This window comes from Nestor notabilis, unplaced genomic scaffold (genome assembly GCF_000696875.1).
Source record: "Nestor notabilis isolate BGI_N333 unplaced genomic scaffold, ASM69687v1 scaffold8657, whole genome shotgun sequence".
Lineage (NCBI taxonomy): Eukaryota > Metazoa > Chordata > Aves > Psittaciformes > Psittacidae > Nestor > Nestor notabilis.
In genome coordinates, this window is record NW_009936162.1 from 54,357 (window position 1) to 73,362 (window position 19,006).

Below are 19,006 nucleotides of genomic sequence, written 5' to 3' on the forward strand. Positions count from 1 at the left end.
TTACTATATAGTTCCTCCTTTCTATAGAGATGCTTACTTCAGCAAGAGATGGCTCTCCCCACTTTGAAGTGCCTCTTTATCTGATTTGTATAGATGGACCTGTTGGGAGGGCATACATTAAAGGGCTGTGTTATAAGGTTGTGTTTAGTTGTCTAAGCATAGTCACTGAGAGCCATTTTTGGTGCCATGGTGTATCTTGCTACATTAGCTACCTAGGAGTGAAGTGACTTGGCCTTGGCTATAAAGTGATTCCATCACACAGTAAAAGTACAAATAGTTGAGCTGGATTGGCATGATTTCATTTTAGATTACTTCTAGACAACTGGTTATCCCAGGTTCTACTCACATTCAGAGGAAAGAAACAGGTACCTTTCAACAGTGGTTCACGTGACATATTTTAAATGAGTAGTTTTGGACAAACAGTGCTTGGACTTGAACCAGCTGTCCAGAGAAATCATCCAGTGATCTTCAACTTGTCCAGGGGTATCCCATCTGAGCTTCAACTGAATGAGTGTGGCTATATCTACTGAGGATCTGTGATATTATATGAAACATAGTTCTAGTGACTATCAGATTGATTCTGATTTACAAGCAAAGAAGATGAAGCCTCTGGTGTTCATTGCTGATGTATATATGTATAGTAGTGTTTCAAAGTAAGAAAGATATTACTACTGCAAAGTGAGTGTTCCTAGGAAAGAGATACTGTGCTGCATCTAGCAAAGTAGACAATTATTTGTCAAGGACTTTCTTGTTACTATTGGAGCTCCGTGTCAACAAATTAATATCTCTCAGAACTATACAGCTCTAACAAAACCCACACATCAGTTCCAGAAATGGAGGCTGATGAATGGACATTTAAGAGAAGTAATGATGGCAGGCAGTGCATCCTTTTTATTTATCTTTAATCTCATTTGATGTTTTTATTCATTTTTGTTTCTACCCATTTTCTGCTTCATAATGCACAATAGAACTAACGATTTCTCCCTTTATATTTATTGAGAGATAAAATGAATCTAAAGGTGAGGTCTTGAAGCAGAATAAACTAGCTTATTTCTTATTCTCTTACTTTTATTTATGGTGTGCTAAGAATATCCTTACTGCTGGAACAAAACTCTCTCCAACTACAGATGAGAAAGAAGCGGTTTTCCTATCTTGCCAGGGCTTTGGAAGTTTAGTGTTTCCATTTCTAAATTGAGATTAAAATTCAGAGCCCCAGAATGGAGCTATAAACCAGTGCTCCAAAAAGCATTTGAACCATCTGTTTTGGCACTGATCAATTATAATCTGAACATACAAACCCAGAAGCTCTTTTGAACCAAAAGAAACTTTTCAGTGAAAGTTTTAGGTCATAAAAATTTTCTGTCATAAAATCCAAACTCCACTTGAGAGGAAATTTATCTCCCTTAGAGAGATGAAATAGCTAAAGTATTCCAAGATGTGTAAAAGGGGGAACGCTGACTGTGAAGTCTTTATGGTTTTCCTTAAGCTCAGGAATTTAAATGGGGAGTAATTAAGCTCTTCTCTGCTTTTGAGAGTTTAATGGGCAATTAGCATTTATTTTGCACATTTCTGCTGGGTTTTCTACTTTATGCTTCAACAGAAAGCTTGTACTTCTGTGCTTCCTAGAATGTTTGCTCCTCTTTACTCCCAGGAAATGTAAATATTATTCTATTTAGACTTCGCATTTTTATGCAATGTGATAAAATCTACCCCAAGATTAAGTAATCCAAATTGGCATCAGAGCAGTCATTTTAGCTGGAGCATTATATACTGTCACCCTGACCTCAAATGAATAGTCTGCCAGTTTATTAATGCATTGTTTTATTTTTCTATCATACTGTCCTGACGTACACTCAAACAGGGCCTTGTATCACAAAATTTTTCCTTTCACAGGTTACAGGCACCACAGTGACTCATTTTGGCATAGAGCGAAGTGCTGGAAAATATGATCTGATCAGGAATAATGAGATGTGATTAAGAAGAGTGAGACATAGTGTGGTGGATGGTCATGATCAGGGAGACTGTGGAAGGGACTCCCCAGCACAGCAGAGAAAGACTAAGGCTTCCGGCAAGCAGAGCAGGTCTATTCACATCCTGAAGATTGCATGGGATGGTGTCGTGTTTTGGTGGGGAAGGGAGAGAGTGGTAAGTGAACACCTTCCTTACCTATTGTCTGTGTTACACACCAGCACACAGGCCCTTCTTTGCCCACACTGTCACCTAAACTCAAGTCCAAACACAACTCCAGTCCTAGATGGGATCACACCATTTCCTCACTAGAACCCTCCATCATGTCCTCAGCCTCTTTTCCAGTCTTATAACCCCCCTCTTACTACTGTGCTGGACCTTCTGTCTCTCCTGAAACATCCAGTATTCAAAAAGCTTTGTTAAAGAAACACACTGCAGGTAACTCCCCAGTCAGATTAACTACCATGGGATCTCTAGTCACATGTGACTGAACAGGGCCTCTCTCCAATTATTTCAGCTGAAGCCAGGAACATGTTGAACATTGCAACACCAGTAAACACACCCTTGGAAAAATGACAATGGCACACAGAAAGTTCTTGCTTTGAGAGAGGAATGGCCCCTCAACAACCAACTCATCCACCACTCAACCAGCGCACTGAAAATTACCAAGATGACATGAGACCCTAAAACATGGGCATGCTGCTGTGAATAGTCCACCTGGCAGTTCCCCAGGCAGAGCAGGTTCAAGTTGTCAAGAACTAAGATGATTCAAGAAAGGAAACAAAAAAATTTGGAATTGCTGAGAAAGAAAAAGAAAATAAAACAGAGAACAGGATGCTGCTATAAAAATTGATTTGTGTGGTCACACCTTGAGTAGTGGGGCAAGTTTTGATCTTGCCACTGCAAAAATGGTATGATTAGCACATCATAAAGACCACTTTGGTACATGTCAGCTGTCTCCTGAGAAAAATTCCACATTGAAACAAGGCTAAACCCATATCTTAAGGACACTTAACTCTTCTACAGCACTTGTCATCCAAGGATCTCAAAGCATTTTACAAAGGAAAATAAGTATCATTAAGCTTGCTTTGTAGCTGGGGAAACTGAGACCTAGAACAGCAATCTACCTTGTTCAAAAGTAAACAGCTGATGAAGGCAAGAGATAGAAGTGATCTCCAGGTCTTCCTATCAACTTATATACCCACTTACTCCAGCAGTTAATTGGTTGTGGTGATTTTCAATGAGACCCAAAAAGAGGTTAGAAAACTATTCAGTTCTCACACAAAAGGGAAAGAAAATCTACTAAAACTGGAAGAAAGGTTTGAAAACCACCAAAATATTTGATCTGCCTGTTTGAAAAACTGAAATTTTAATTCAGTTTTAGCTCTGTGAAATCTTGCAGAGCAGTCCAATTCACAACAGTAGTTACTGAGAAAAAAAGCAGCTGCCTCTGGTGCCTATTGGTGCCTCTGAGGTTTGTCTTCTGATTTTGCTGTGTTTTAATGCTTCACCAGTGCTTTAACAGAGATTATATTTAAAACTGCACATAAGAAATGTATTTTTTCTTAATAAAATCAGGCTGAAATTCAGTTCTCTGGCATGTATTTCCAACCTTCTGCCCCTTCTTTACCTTCAGAGAGGTATGTATGATTAAAACTTGGTTATGCCACTCTGAGGAAAGACACCAGAATTAAAAAAAACCAATAGTTTCAAGAGCAGATACCTAGCAGAGTGTATTTTTATCGTGCTATTGAATTGCAAAACATCCAATGTACTGAATGGTTAGATCTCTCCTGGAATATGTTCAAGCCAAAATCCATTCGGCAATGAAGCAAAGAAGGATGATTACCTACATTTTCTCCCTCACATTCCTTGTCAATGTACAAGTTTTTTACTCAATGCTCAGGATCAGCATATCGGCATTTATACTCAGCTTCCTTTGCCTCTGAAATTGTCTCAGAAATTGTTTCTTATTTTCAGCCCAAGTCAACATTCAGGTTTGTTCTAAAGACAAGCAGGAAAGCAATCAAAGAAATCTCTCTACTGCATTGTTCAAAGTTTTTGTTCCCTGAGATATAACAGAGAATAATATGATTTAAAGATGGACTTGAGGACTACTACCATGATCAAAGGGCTTATTTTGGGCCAATCTTTTTTCCCAGTGAGGCTTAGGACTCCTGCATGACCTTAGAACTCCTGGTGTTATGCTGTCTTGTGCTGCAGCAGTTCAATGCATAGAGGCAATAAAATGAGAAATCAAAACGAGTGGAAATAATTTTTGACAGACAAAATCCTCATATCTTTTAAAGAGACTCAGCATCTTTAGAAGCAGATTTTATCTCTCTGGAACTAAGAATTTTACCAACAAGAAGACTCTAATCATGTTGCCACTAGCTGGTACAATGATGCTCTCGAACACATAATGATGCTACCTTTGTCCAGCAAGTAACCAAAACTCAGCTGAGCTGTACACTGGGAACTTGGCTCTTAGTTAAGTAAAGTGGGTGAAACCTATTTTAACTGCCATGGGCTGAGTGGTCACATGTGGATAGGGACTGCAATTTGATGGAGTTTTTAGTGTGAACCCCCAGTACACAGGGATAGTTCTCTCACAGAACTGTTATGTTTTGTCTTTCATAAAACATGAACTTCAATTAAACATTCTGATTCTTCATCTGTTCAAATCCACCTCATTAGCTTTGACTGAAAGAGGTCACAGACATGAATGATTCGTGAAATCTTTGTGTGTTCCACTTCTGGTGACCATTGTTCACTGGAGGGAAGAGGAAAGCAGCATTTTGTCCCCATCTGTGTAAGGCAGAGGCATACTGACATACTGGGGGGTCGATGTTTGACTGTGTTGCCTGGACTACATGTCAGACCATCAAACTTCAGTGCTCTTAATCCAGCATTTCTAATGGCACCCTTGAAAGGGTCAGTAACTCCTATAATACTAAGTGATGCTTGAGTTATTACATACGATTTGATTTTATTCACGTAAGGATAAAAAAATGACCTTGTCAAGTTGCTTTAACACACTGTGGAGTTATATATTTTAATTATAAACACAAGACTCAACTGCCAGTTCAGGAAAAAAAAAGGGGAGGGGAGGGGAGCACACTGTAGCAATCAGGAGTGTATTGTAAGAGGAATTTTCAGATTTGCCTTTTAGATTATATTTCCAGAAAGCTCTTGTCTCCCAGAAGTGCTTTCTGATGGGAGTAACCATAAGGTGAGGGAAGGAAGGGCTTGCCCTTATGTTACTTCTAAAAATTGTATCAGCTGCTTTCCACCCCACAATGCAATTACTGTTGTCATCTCATTAGTGTTTTAATTAGAAGTCAAGTGCAGGCCAATGTAGAAAGGTTCAATACATAATGTCAGTTCAGGGCAGCAAAGTTACTGGGTCAGGTTAGAGGGGTTTCAAGGCTGCTCTAAATTAGAGGTAGATATAATGACCTGCATATAAAGAGGCAGCCTCCAACTGTACCTCCATTTTCTGTGCCTTTTTGGCGTCTATAGATGTAAAGAGCAGTTCTTGGGAGAACAAAGCTATTTTCAGGACTCTAAGCTATCTGTGGTATCTGCCAGAGATGCTATTCAGGGATTTTACAGATCTCGTTGACTAAAGGTGTTATGATAGATTCACAGACTTCTAGGCAATGATTTGAAACCTAAATGCTCCAGGTATTTCAAGCCTGCTGCCTTGTGTTGTCTAAATAGGATTTGTTTGTGAGTTAGTCTCTATCTCAGTGAGTCAGTTTACTGTGAGGCTGTTTGTGGGTCTTTATTTATTTATTTGTTTGTGTATTTATTTATTTCTATTATTGTGCACACCAATTGTATTTCTCTCCTTAGAAAATAATAAAAAAAGAGTTTTTAGATAAAACCAGGCTCCTACTACATTTTTTCCCTTTTCAGCTACTCACAATATTACCTGTTCACTGCATTTTAATGATCAACACAGAAATTAACTCATGATTTCAGGTCAGGAAACTTTCAGATTAGTAGCTGGCTTCCTAGGCAACAGAGGAGGTTTTTTCATGCTGAATCACATGAAAGGCACAGCATTGACTAGGTGAGAGCACAAGGCCTTGAAAAAGCTGGCAGTGGCTGCCTATTCTGGAGCATTTGAGTGCTGGGGTGGCATAAGAGAGCTATACCAAGTCTTAGTTGCTCTCTTAGTTCCCTAAAAGAGGGGACCCCAATGAGCCTTGTGAATTCTCTGTTAGGACATTTGCCTTCTTTCTAGGTGGCTTTTACTGCAAAGGAGTGGAAGAGTAGAATAAGGATTTTTAGCATTGTCCTTTCTAACAGCATTGATCTTTTTCATCCACACCCAGTATTTTCTGGGAAAGCATCACTGTGCTTTAGTTGATGGTTCAAAATGGTTTATGAATAGTTTCCTTCTTCCTCTGCCTACTCTTTGTTGGCACAGGAGACAGTGTCGGGTAAACAGATAAACAGCATGTTAACTGTAGGCGGCACTGAAAAGGAAACTTAACAACAGGAAAACTAATAAACAAATACACAGCAATGATGGGGATGTAGAAGATCTAGACAACTGTACAAGGATATGCAATTCCTTACCATAATTACTACGTTTTTCTAATCAGTATGCATGACGGAATTGCCCTAGCTCTCAAGAGCTTCAAGAGGATGAGCAGATATTGTACATACCTTCCGGTTTGAACATTTTTCCTTCCCACATCTCAGAACATTGTACCAAGGAAGGCAAAGAGCATTACAGATGGGGAGGGAAAGAATGCCTTGAGGTCAAGGAAACAGTCAAAACCAGATCACTGCCACTCTGACTTGTAGTGTTAGCTGAAGTGGCGACTTCAGAGAACAGCTGAAGATGTTTGACCTTGTTTGTGTCTTATTTTACATAAAAGCAGACGCGGAACATCACAGATGCCTATCAAGTTACTCCTCAATGGAAGATGGCAGCGTCCTTCTACCCACATACAAGCTTACCAGAAGAACAAGAATCACTGGCCCTTGATATATGTAGTCGATATATTTCCCTGGTTCTTTTCCAAACCAGCATCTGAAATGAAAAAAAACCCAAAAACAAACAAGTAAGAAAATAATTTATAAAGCGAAATGCACTTCTTTTAGATTGTAATATCAAGGACACTGTAGAGAGATATTCCCTTATTTCCCTAGTTATTTAGTCATATACACAATCAGCAAGTGACTGAGTTTTCTGCTACAAAGCCACCTTTAGTCTGGATATAGACCTGAGCCTGATTTTCCCCTCCCATTAGACCATTCTTGCTCCTGCTATGTTTTTTGCTATTGCCCATGTAAATATTTCCAAGAAATGTGAGAACCTGCTATAAGAAAGATGCGGAAGATGTGTCCTGCTGGGTCGGAAAAAGGGATGACAAAAATATTCTGTATAAGGAAAAAAAAATACCTATTATCTATTGCGGTGCCCAGAGACACTTAAATTCTACAAAGTAAGGGCTGTTACCTACAGAAAATATGTCTTAAGTTGCATGGAAATGCTGTCTAAATAAGGTACTGGCTTGGCTTTGAACCAAGCTGGTGACTACCAAACCCAGCATATAGTACAGAGACAACATCTGAAGCTAGCAAATGCCAGATGCAACATCACCAAAGGGAAATCAACTCAGGTGAAGTGAAACCACAGGTAAAATGAAGGTCCTCAAGCTAGCAGGGAGCCTGGATGTGTCATGAGTAACAGTGCTTTTTTGGCTTTCACTTCCACTAATGACAAGTGTTTTTTCCCAGATGTGTTATACTACAGACTAAACCTGTGATTTTGCAGCAACCCATACTGATGTTCACTTCATTCTCTTAACTGAGAGTAATAAATCAGTTATATTTATGTCAGTAAATTAATCAGAAACTGGGCTCAGGTCTGAACTCAATCATTTAAACTATTACATTTTTCCTTGGTGCAGTTTTGGCCCAGGCCAAACAATAGCCAACTCCAAAACTATTCCTGAAGAACAAATCTGGAGCTAGCATGAGCCAGAGGACATTCCCAGTGTACAGCTACTCTGATTTGGAGGCCAAGAGGGTTTAACAATATGGATGGAACTACTCCATGTTATTTGGACTCCAGCCCCAGTAATGATTCCGGGCCCAGTTAATTGAATATCATAGACACAGCCACATGGCCTGGATCCTGGTTCCACCAAGTAGATACAATTTTGCTATCATAACGCCTTAAGGTTTAGGTCATTGAGCTGCAGATCCCATAGGAAGTGGAATTTGGAGTTCAAGGGTCTGAGAGTTTTATTGCCTCTTGTGGATACCACATAACAAGTCTACACAGGAAAAATTATGCCTTCCCTGTGTTCACCTTGTGAAAAAAGACAAGCATAGTGACATTGGAAACATGAAAACAAGGGTAATTCCTGCACCAAGGAGACCATGGAGACAGGTACAGATTTGACCTTTTACAAGCATGCATGAAATAATACTTGTTGCCTCAAAGAGGTTGCAGTCTGTAAGACATGACTACATGAGTTCAAGGCAAATAAACTGAGATAAGGAAAGCTATGGTTCATGTGGAATTCTTTTGAACCACATAATGCCCCCAAAGCCTTTCTCCAAAATGTGTTGCTTGCTAAAACAGAAGAAGAAGCTGTTTGCCCATTGCAAAATGCTCTTACTAAACTGACTATATGGAAATGTTGAGATAAGTAGCATGCATCTAGGAACACAACTCAGTATCACACAGTTGTTTGCCTTTTCTTTATTCAATTTCTACATCTTTTAAATTCCAAATGAATGAGAGAGTTTTGAATATTTTATAAGTACAGACATGTCTGTATTCCCTCGTGCACTGACTGCAAATTAGTGTAAATTGGTAATTTTGCAAGTAGTCTTCCAAAATTTCATGATGAGAGAAAGATGGAATAAAGTACTTCCTCCAGCCAAGTTATCATCCAAGAAGAATCCCAAGGGCAGCCTTAAATGAATGAAACTGACTTTTTGGGTTTTTTTGTTAACGCTGATGGAAAGATACGAAGATGAATGAATTACAAGATGTGCCAAGGCAGGAAATGCAACTCTCCAGAATTTGCAGGATGTACATTTGAGAGAGGTTTTTGAAGGGCATTTTGGGAGAACTATTATATAGTGCCTGAAATGCAGAGAACCAAGAGCTATTAGAATAGAAGTTTCTGGAAAGCTGGCTGTTCTAGCAGTGGAATCTATCAGAGGCACTAATAAGAAGCAGACTGAGGTATGTGGCAGAATTAGTGGCCTAGAAAAAGTCAGCATAGAATTTGGAACTGAGCTGGGAGAGCACAAGTGATGTTCCAGGGCAAAGGATGCTCATTGTTCTTTGGAATTTAAATATTGCTTAACCGTAAGACAATATTGAAGAGCAAAATGCTGACATTTATTATCTGATACCCAGTATTAGATCAAGGTTGCATTGAGTGAAGCACCATGTGTACAAAGACATAATGTGAAGCAACAAGGTTGTGGCCAAAGGTAGACTTCTACAACAGAGAAGAGATTCAAAGCAGCCCTGCGGAGAAGGACTTGGGGGTGGCGGTTGATGAGAAACTCGACATGAGCAGGCAGTGTGCGCTTGCAGCCCAGAAAGCCAACTGTATCCTGGGCTGCATCAAAAGAAGCATGACCAGCAGGTCGAAGGAGGTGATCCTGCCCCTCTACTCTGCTCTCGTGAGACCTCACTTGGAGTATTGTGTCCAGTTCTGGTGTCCTCAACATAAAAAGGACGTGGAGCTGTTGGAGCAAGTCCAGAGGAGGCCACGAGGATGATACGAGGACCGGAGCACCTCCCGTATGAAGACAGGCTGAGAAAGTTGGGGCTGTTCAGCCTGGAAAAGAGAAGGCTGTGTGGAGACCTCATAGCAGCCTTCCAATATCTGAAGGGGGCCTACAAGGATGTTGGGGAGGGACTCTTCGTTAGGGACTCTAGTGGTAGGACAAGGGGTAATGGGTTTAAACTTAAACAGAGGAAGTTTAGATTGGATATAAGGAAGAAGTTCTTCACAGTGAGGGTGGTGAGGCAGTGGAATGGGTTGCCCAAGGAAGTTGTGAATGCTCCATCCCCGGCAGTGCTTGAGGCCAGGCTGGACAGAGCCTTGGGCGACGTAGTTTAGTGTGTGGTGTCCCTGCTCATGGCAGGGGGGGTGGAACTAGATGATCTTAAGGTCCTTTCCAACCCTAACTATTCTATGATTCTATGATTCTATGACAGTTATCTACTGAGGACCTTGATGCTCCAGATTCCTTTTGTAGTTGGTGGAGAAAAAAAGGCAGCTTTTCTAGGACTGTGTTCATGTCATTAGGCTATAAAACAGATCTGTTACATTGTAATCTAACATTTCTAATATACCTGTTAAATCAGGTAAGGGTCAGAGGACCGATATTTGCCACTGACATTACAGATGTCTGCATTTGATTAGCTGTATCCCGTATTTACAAGTCTTAACTGTTCAAACTGGGACCTTAGTTGAGATACTGCAAAATTTTCTGCCTGTCATCTTAACTCATACTTTAAATCCAACAGAAGACATAATTTCTGCAATGAAATCAGCCCTGCACATTTCTTTAAAACCAAAACTTACTGAAAATTACATATTGAATCAGAATTTTAATTCAACCTATGCAAAATAAATGCTTTTTTTTCCCCCCCTCTTTTTTACCTCTGAAAGAGTAAACAAACATTCCTTGAATATTGAAGAGGATAATTAGGAAGACAGTTCTGATTAGATTTATATAGGTAAACACACTCCTACTGAATAGCATTAATTAATATTCTTCATGGTTCTCAGATACTTCTTTATATAAAACCATCACTGGTTTTATCATTACTGTTAATTAGATCTTACTAACGTTCTTCCCCTTACCAACTGGCCGTCAATGAAATTACTACAGTAATTCTTAACAATTTGTGTGTGTTTTTAATTGAGATTTAACAGTATTGTTTTTTCAGAGTTGTCAGGTTTTGCTAAAGAGCTGCAAAACCCTAGAGGGGATATTTGCCATAGTACTGACTGTATTTGCCTCACTATGCAGAACATGGTCTCTAGTAAGGACAAAAATGAAAAATATTAAGAAGCTGGTTGAAGCATTTTCTAAACATTATTCCTGTGTACTATTTTGAGGTTTTCAACTACTATAACTAGAACCCCAGTCCAACCTCCAAACAAGTTGCACTTGAAATGCATACTCAGATGAAGGAGTTTCCCATTTTGTCCTGAATTTTGGGCTGCCCACTGGGATATCCAAACAGTCTTGGAAGCTGCAAGAGAGTGTATGTTTTCTGTATGTGTCCAGTTTGCTAGGTCTAACCTCATGATTAGACGCATGATTTCCACAGTGGTCAAGATAAATGGAGCATAAAGATAGGCTGCCTGGGGAGAGCAGCATGTTTTCACAGAACAGCTGAGGGTGGCAGGACCTCTGGAGATTGCCTAGTCCACCCCCTTGCTCCAAGAGTCAGCTGAAGCAGGTTGCTCAGAGCTGTGTAGGGTTGGCTTTGGAGTAGTTCCGAGGATAAAGACCCCACAAGTTCCCTGGGAAACCTCTTTCCTTGTTCTACCACCCTCACCGTAAAAAGGCGTTTCTTGATGTTCAGATGGAATTTCAAGTGTTTCAGTTTGTGCCACCACCTCTTTGTCCTGTCACTGGGCACCACTGAGAAGAGTTTGGCTTCTTCATACCCTCTTCAGACCCTCCTGTAAGTTATTTATAGAATTGATAAGACTACCTTTGAGCCTTCTCCTCTCCAGCCTGAACACTCTCAACCCTCTCAGCCTCTCCTCACATGAGAGATTCTCCAGTTTCCTGAGCTATTACTTCTTAAAGCCAGGGCTCAGTTTTCTCTCATTTGTCTATATTTGCACACTGTTAGAGAATTCAAATTAAAAGCATGATTTCTACATCATCCCAGCACAGAGAAAGGGTTTTGTAAATGCCCCAAACTATAGTCTAAACTGTCCCAATGGCTGATGGACTGAAGAGGAGAACAGACTTTTAGGTAAGTTAAATACACACAAGTGAACACCTCACACACATGTACCAGAGTTGTGTTCCTACATGTGCTTCAGTTTGACCGTTTAGCAGAATCTGTTCCTTTCCTCAGGCTAGGAGGCAGTGAGCAGGGGATCTCTCAATTATCACGTGCTCTAATGCTCAAGATGACTGAATGACAATTGACAGGCCCTCAACAAGTTATTAATTTCTTGGTTTGCTTCGGTTCATTTACTTTACTGAATCTCCCCTGCATATGATATTACTACAAATGTGAAAAGCAGAATTCATTTAATAGCCTTTGCCTAACAGCTTAATGCCCTTATCAGCTCTTCATTTAAAAGAGCTCTGTGTGTCTGTCTAGGTGCATATGCTAGATCAAAGGAATGACACTAGTGAAGCCAAAAAGACTTTCTCAATGAGCAATACATTTAGAGCAGCTATGATATGCAGTGAGGATGTGTGTGAAGATTTCACTCCAAAGCAGATGTCAGCATTAAAGACAGAAAGGTGAAAACATCCCAAGACATCAGGTGTAATTGTCTGAATCTACCAAGAGTAACGTGGCACCTCCCTTATCAGTAAGCATGAGGCAAACAACGTGTATGAATTGAGAGTGCATGGGTTTGTCTATGACATGGATTTGAAAGCACAAGCTCCATTTTATAATTCACTCAAGGAGAAGTGCTTCAGCCTAGAAATTCAACATGAACAGCCTAGATATTCTGCATACCAAATAGGACAATTGTGTCTTTCTTGCCCTGATGACTGTATTTTGTATCCCCCTTTTGTTGTGCAGGGCCTGGGCCAGCTACACCTTTGCTGGTGAGAGGCAGCACATGTACCTATATAAACATATCATGTCTTTCTTCATATCTATGATACATCAAGGTGAGATCCCTTCACATTCACTCTGCAGGTATACAAAGACGGTGAAAGAAGGCACTGGTACAGATGCTGTAATAGCTTCTCCATCTGGCCATCTTATGCGCAGTGTGGTCACAGATGCTGTGGCATATTTCTGTCAGGGGTACTACTTTCCATTATTTCTTTTAGGACTGATGAGCAGTCTTCCAAAATCAGGTGTCCAAACTCTGGTGCTCAACTCATTCATAACGGGAATGTTTAATGTGCATTGCCATTATTAAAGCATGTGGTGTTTTGCCTCTCCAGTTTTCAAGACACAAGTTTTAATTATTTTGGTTTGTGCTGTTTAAGCTAATTCAGCTTTAAACAGCTCTAGCTCTTGAGTTCTGAAGCCTTTCTTCAGCACAATGAGACAGCTGCCATGCTGCCCTGGCTTGTGCAAGGTAAAAACTAGATGGAAACTGACCATGAAGCAGACCCATAATATTGTGATCCTTTACCCATCCAGAAACAAGAAGGTCTGTGAGCTCAGAAATCAGGGAAATCTGGTGATCTGGTGAGGCCAAGTCAATCTCCCAGGCCTGATTGACTTGGACACCCATGGAACAAGTTCCAACTGAAGTTTTCCTGGACATTTTGAAACTATGGTATGAATTCTCCTGCATGATTACTGTAGCAAGGGATGGAATCATGCAAAACTTTTCCCTCAGTAAAGGGGAGCCTCTCTGATTACCAATATGAATAACGCCTGGGAATTAGATTTTCACCTTCAAAGTACCATTAAAGCTACAAAAGAGAGATGGTCAAGGGTTCAAAAGTTTGTGGGGATCAGAGAAGAGGAATTTAGTAGTTCAGAATAAAATTCCTCTCATGCCTGTAGTACAGATGCCCAAAGCTCAGCCTGTCACCCTATCCATCTCCCTTATAGTCATGAGAAATAGTGCATGTAAGTCCAATCCATCAAACCTACTTTGGACACCTCCTTCCAGATGAGATGAAATTCACCTCAAACTGCATTTACTGTTTTGACTGACCATCATTGATTATAAGACACAGCAGACTAGTGGAGATGCAGACACCTACAAGGTAGATGCTTACATTTAATCAGATGTGCTATAGACAGACAAACAGTGTGGTCATTTGTAAAACAGGTTCACAGAGAAAAGGTTGGGTTTTTTTAAGATTAGAGAAGGGAGCTGTAACAGACAACAGACATTGATCCAAACACTAACTATTGAAAAGTAGCTGAGCTTATACATCAAAACTACATCTGACCAGTATCGATATTTAAGGGAAACACTCCCAAAACACAGATGCCTGTTTATCTCCCATATTTTTCAATGTCATGCACTAACTGCTTCCAATTGGAAAAGCCAGAAACAGAAACATGAAAATTCCAGCCATAAGATTATTCTTGGCAGACAGTCAACTAAATTCTATACACCCAGACGGCTGAATGCTTAAGCACTCAACTGTAGTTTTTATCAAGGTCTTATTCAAGAAAAATTCCCATTGAAGGAGATTACTCTCACTGTAAATCATATGATATGAAATGATAGCTTCAAGGCTTGGATAAGGATATTTGGGAAAGGTATTTTCAGGAGTTGACTCAAGCAGTGCTTTGAAATTTGAGAGGGTCTGGGCTTGAATGGAGGTGATTTGACCTTTCCTCTTTCCTATCAATCAGCCTCATTTCTAAATTACCAGTTCAGCCTGTAGGCATTCTTTAATTTATTTAGAGAGGCACATAAACACAAATGTTAACATCACTTACTGTTCATTTTCATAATATAGCTTGCCAATGGCCCAGGCAATGATGATTGGGCAAGGAATACCTGTGGGAGCAAAAAATCAGGAGTTAATCATGTGCATATGGATGTATGGATGTATGGTACCAACGTAGTTTCAGATTTCTGTGAGGATTGTTTTGGTTAATGCACTTGAAGACTCTAAATGCAAGTGATCATATCTTGGCATCCTTGAGACATCACAATTGCTAAGACCTCTTATAAATAAAAACATCTAGTAGCAGTAAGAACAGTTAATAAAAATACTAACAAGCACACATGTATACCTATGTCAGATATCAGAATAATTCTGGCTGACTTTAAGGCAACTGTGATCCCTTTCGTTTTCTTGCAGTTGATATAGCAAAACCTTAAAGACAGTACTTTGAGGTGAGTGGTTAGGTATTTATTTCCCAGGCTGCAAGAAGCTTGTAAACTCATTTGGATCTCTGCATGAAGTACATTTGCAAAATTTTCAACATTTTTTTGAGTTGAGTCTTCCCTATGAAGCAGGATTTGAGAATAACGATGGCTAAAGGATTGTGTATGAGAAGGCAAAGCAGAGCCAAAAAGCACCCAAAAAGGTGAGAGGAAAGGTATATTCAGCTCACACCATTCCTACATTAGCAATCAGAAACCCAGGGGGTCTGTGAGTGCTATGTGAACAGCAGTTTTGGGTTTGGTGAAAGAATTGAAAAATACTGGGGAAAAAAATTTAATCAATTCCACTCATAAACATTTTCTTTCTACTACAACTCCTCTTTCCTCCTATTTGATTCTGGATTGAACAACATACTTTGTTTTAAAATTATTTCTGCCTTCAGAACTCCAATTCAATTACTTCTGCTCAGCTCTGAGAGGAGGCATTTCTGAAAAAAAAATGGCATTCTGTTTTCAGAAAAGAAAATATTTCTGACTTTTTTCCATGTTTCTTCTTTCAACAGAAAAGAACTGCCAAACTCACTAGTTCTGTTTGACCTCAGATTTTGCGTTCAAGCGAAAAAGCTGCCCGCCCAGGGCTTGTCTTGCAAAACTTCTCCTGGCCAAGTTCAAAACATGGACATGTTGTTTGGAAAGATCTCTGAATGAATTCACTCCAATCTCCTGCTCAATGGAGAACTATCAAGACCAGCCCACCTCAGCCAGGGCTTAGCCTTGCTGAATTTTCAATACGTCCAGGGTCAGAGATTCCACAGCTCGTAAGTCATCTGTTCCAGTGTTGTACTAGCTTTTGGTAAATTTTCTATTTCCTTAACATCCAAATGGAACCTCCCAGCCTGCAATTTGTGGCTATTGTCCCTTCTCATAACAGCTGCTATTACCAAGAAGAATTTGCCTCCATCATCTTGTAGTTATCTTTCAAATCATTCTTGGTACCTAGCAGATCCCTCCTTAACTTCCTCTTTGCCTCATTAAACAAGCTCAGCTCCTTCAGCCTCACTTCGCAGGTCATGTCCTCCAGATCCCTGATCACACTGACAGTCTTCTACTGGATGATCTCATTTTTCCACATCCCTTTTGACCTAAGACACCCAAACCTGGCCACAATATTCCAAAGGCAGCCTCACCAAACCTCAGTAGAAAGTAATTTCTCTCAATCTTCTGGTCACACTTGTAGTGCAGCCCAGTATGTGTTTTACTGCATTCATGATGAGAAGGCACTGATGACTTATACTCAGCCTGCATCTACTGCAAGCCCTACATCTTTTTCACCAGGACAGCAGGATGATGCAGGTTATGTTGATAAAGCTAGGGAAAAAGAGCTGCCTCTGCTCTGGCCCAGGCCAACACAGTAGAACTGAAGTAACAGGGCATGCAATGAGCTATTTTTCTGTCTTTGAGTAGCCACAAGGATTGTACAAAGATGACATGTGACTCTGTTAAAGGCTGTTTTCTAGGAACAAATCCCTCAGCAGTCCAAAAGACAGCTGTGAAGCTTGACTGGAACATAATTAGGCTTCTCTTCTAGTCAGCTCCTCACTTAGAAGTGTCTCTTGAGACTGAGTGGTCCACAGGGCACAGACAGTACTTCTGTCTCATGCTGTGCTGTGATCACTGCTTTGCTGATCAAAGTGAAAGGGACATGGATGAACTGTTGCATTCACAAAATGCTGAACCTCAGAACTCTCTTTCTTTCCTCAACACCAGATGCCTGAGGACATAAATGAAGAAGATAAATCCATCAATACTTATTAGCTTAGTGAAGAACTAAATCTGATCTCATGTTGTTCTGGCAAAATTAGGTCTGAATGTCAGATTTCACCACAGTGGGATGTTTAAAGTTTACTCTTGCTGCTCTTGTCTTTATTACTTTAATGCCAGGTACCATGTAACACCATTTTAAACACACAAGTCACTTACACCATCCTATGAAGAGAAAGACCCATTTCCGCAGCTTATCAGTGGAGTAAGTCATCACTATAGCAGTATGTAAATAGCAGCCTTCCACAAACATCCAGAAAAAGTTGGTCACCACAAAATAATTGTAGACAGTGGTAATACATCGACACCAGGGCTGGAAAGGAAACACAATAGAGTATTTTAAAATCATGGTGAGAACATTTAGAAGATTCTATATATTGCTGTTCCCTTAAAAATCAATGCTAGAATTAATTCACAGGGTGCAGATTTATACCTGTAATTTGGAATCACAGTATCTGTTGGGTGCTGTTGGGAACTCACAGCTATGTCTGTGACTTTGCTGAGGTTTGGCTTTGACCACAACATGCAGGATCTCCTGTACCTAAGCATGTCTGGAAAGTTAACGTGCCTTACGGCACATCCACACCAGAAGTCTGCAAGCAGTTTAAGAAGCAGCTTTTTAGAAAGAATACAGGAGGAGGCAGGCCATTTAACTACAGATGATCTTTCAGAGACGTGCAGCCATTGCCTAGGGTTGTATCCAGAGATGACATAAGAGTCTAAGCATACCTTAGGCAGTATAACCCACCTGTTGAGCAATTCAAAGAAAATATAAGATAGAAGTTAATGTTACAGTCTTCCTTCATTTCCACTGAAGGGAAGGAGCACCACTGACATTTAGAAAAAAGATATTTTAAGTTAAAGATTTGCTTTTATCAGCTGCTTCATTCCCTCTATTCCTGCCATTAGTGCTTCAGTCTGTGAGTCACATCACTACACACATCACCTCTGAATTTTGCTGTAACTTCAGAAGGAATATTTGGCGTGGCTCGATGTGTCAGTAAAGGCATTTTCTCCTAATGGCTGTGTGCAGTGAGAGCACAGCTGTGGAATACACAAATAGCTGTAGAGAGGCAGATGGTAACATCACACCAATAAATCACAAGTAACTGCTGGTGGTAATTTCCATCCTGCTACACACAGAAGTCTGGGGAAATTTATTTCTGACCAAGCAGGCATTCAGCATATTCCCTGAAGCATGACATTAATTACCTATGCTAGCTGGTATCATTGATGTCATTTTGGTCTCACCATTCTCCAGCCTTTTAATTAACTCTACTAAAGTATTTGAAACTTTTGACCCTCAGTTAATTTTATTTTGGACTTCATATACATGAAGTATTGATGATCTCTAGGCAGTCGACAAAGCAGCAGATGCACTATCAAACCCAGAACAACTCTGTGGACTAAGAATTTACTGGACAAGAAACACAGTTACAAATTGATAGCCCATTGACAAGTTGTGATCACTTCTTTTTATGGAGCTGAAATAAACAGAAGAAATCTTTTGGATGTGTTAAAGCTTTCATTTCTGTATTATTTCATTAAGATTTGAAATCTAGTTTGGCTTCATCTTTAAAATAGGATTTAAACAAAAAAACCTCCAAAGAAGATGTAATATTTGTTTTTCAACATTTTGTTTCAAACAAATTAAATTTTTCTTTTCTTTCTTTTTTTTTTTTTTTTTTTTGTTCTTTCAGCTCTGAGCAAAGGAAAGTAAAACCACAATCAAAAAACACCCCTATTTTTGGCTAACACCAAACAAATATTTTGACTCCATTCCTGATTGACTCCCAAACTGGTAAGACTAAGCTTCCAAAGACTCTAAATCTCAGGGTCGATTTTTTGAAGGTATGAGCATGAATTAAATCTATCCCTGCAGCCTCAGTCTCATGTTATAATGTCTAGACTCTTGTTCCCTTCTCGCCCTCATTTGCAACACACAGTTTTTGTCCTCTCCACAGCTGCCCATTTTCACAAGAATTGTAAAAATGAATTATATCTGAGCCTGTGGTTCCTATGTCAGAACTGAGTGGAACTGGACAGTCAATTTGGAAGTTACTGGGACAAATACAGGAAAATACACATAATGGTGGTGAGATCTCCCTCTGCATCGTTTCCATAGGAAACCAGAATAAAATAGATTTTGAGCAATTCCATTTGGAATTGTGAATTTATTATTACTGAAA

The 19,006-nt window shown here is 39.9% G+C and overlaps 1 protein-coding gene across 1 annotated transcript in view; it reads right to left on the bottom strand.

The window, feature by feature from the left end:
• The window catches only part of CRHR2 (corticotropin releasing hormone receptor 2), a 66,294-nt gene that overhangs the window by 20,480 nt on the left and 26,808 nt on the right, over window positions 1-19,006 (bottom strand). The window contains exons 5-7 of the mRNA XM_010018201.1: window positions 16,977-17,130; window positions 14,603-14,663; window positions 6,946-7,018 (exon numbers count right to left, since the gene is read on the bottom strand). Of these exons, the coding sequence (XP_010016503.1) occupies window positions 6,946-7,018; window positions 14,603-14,663; window positions 16,977-17,130 (288 nt within the window). The remainder of the gene's footprint in view (window positions 1-6,945; window positions 7,019-14,602; window positions 14,664-16,976; window positions 17,131-19,006) is intronic.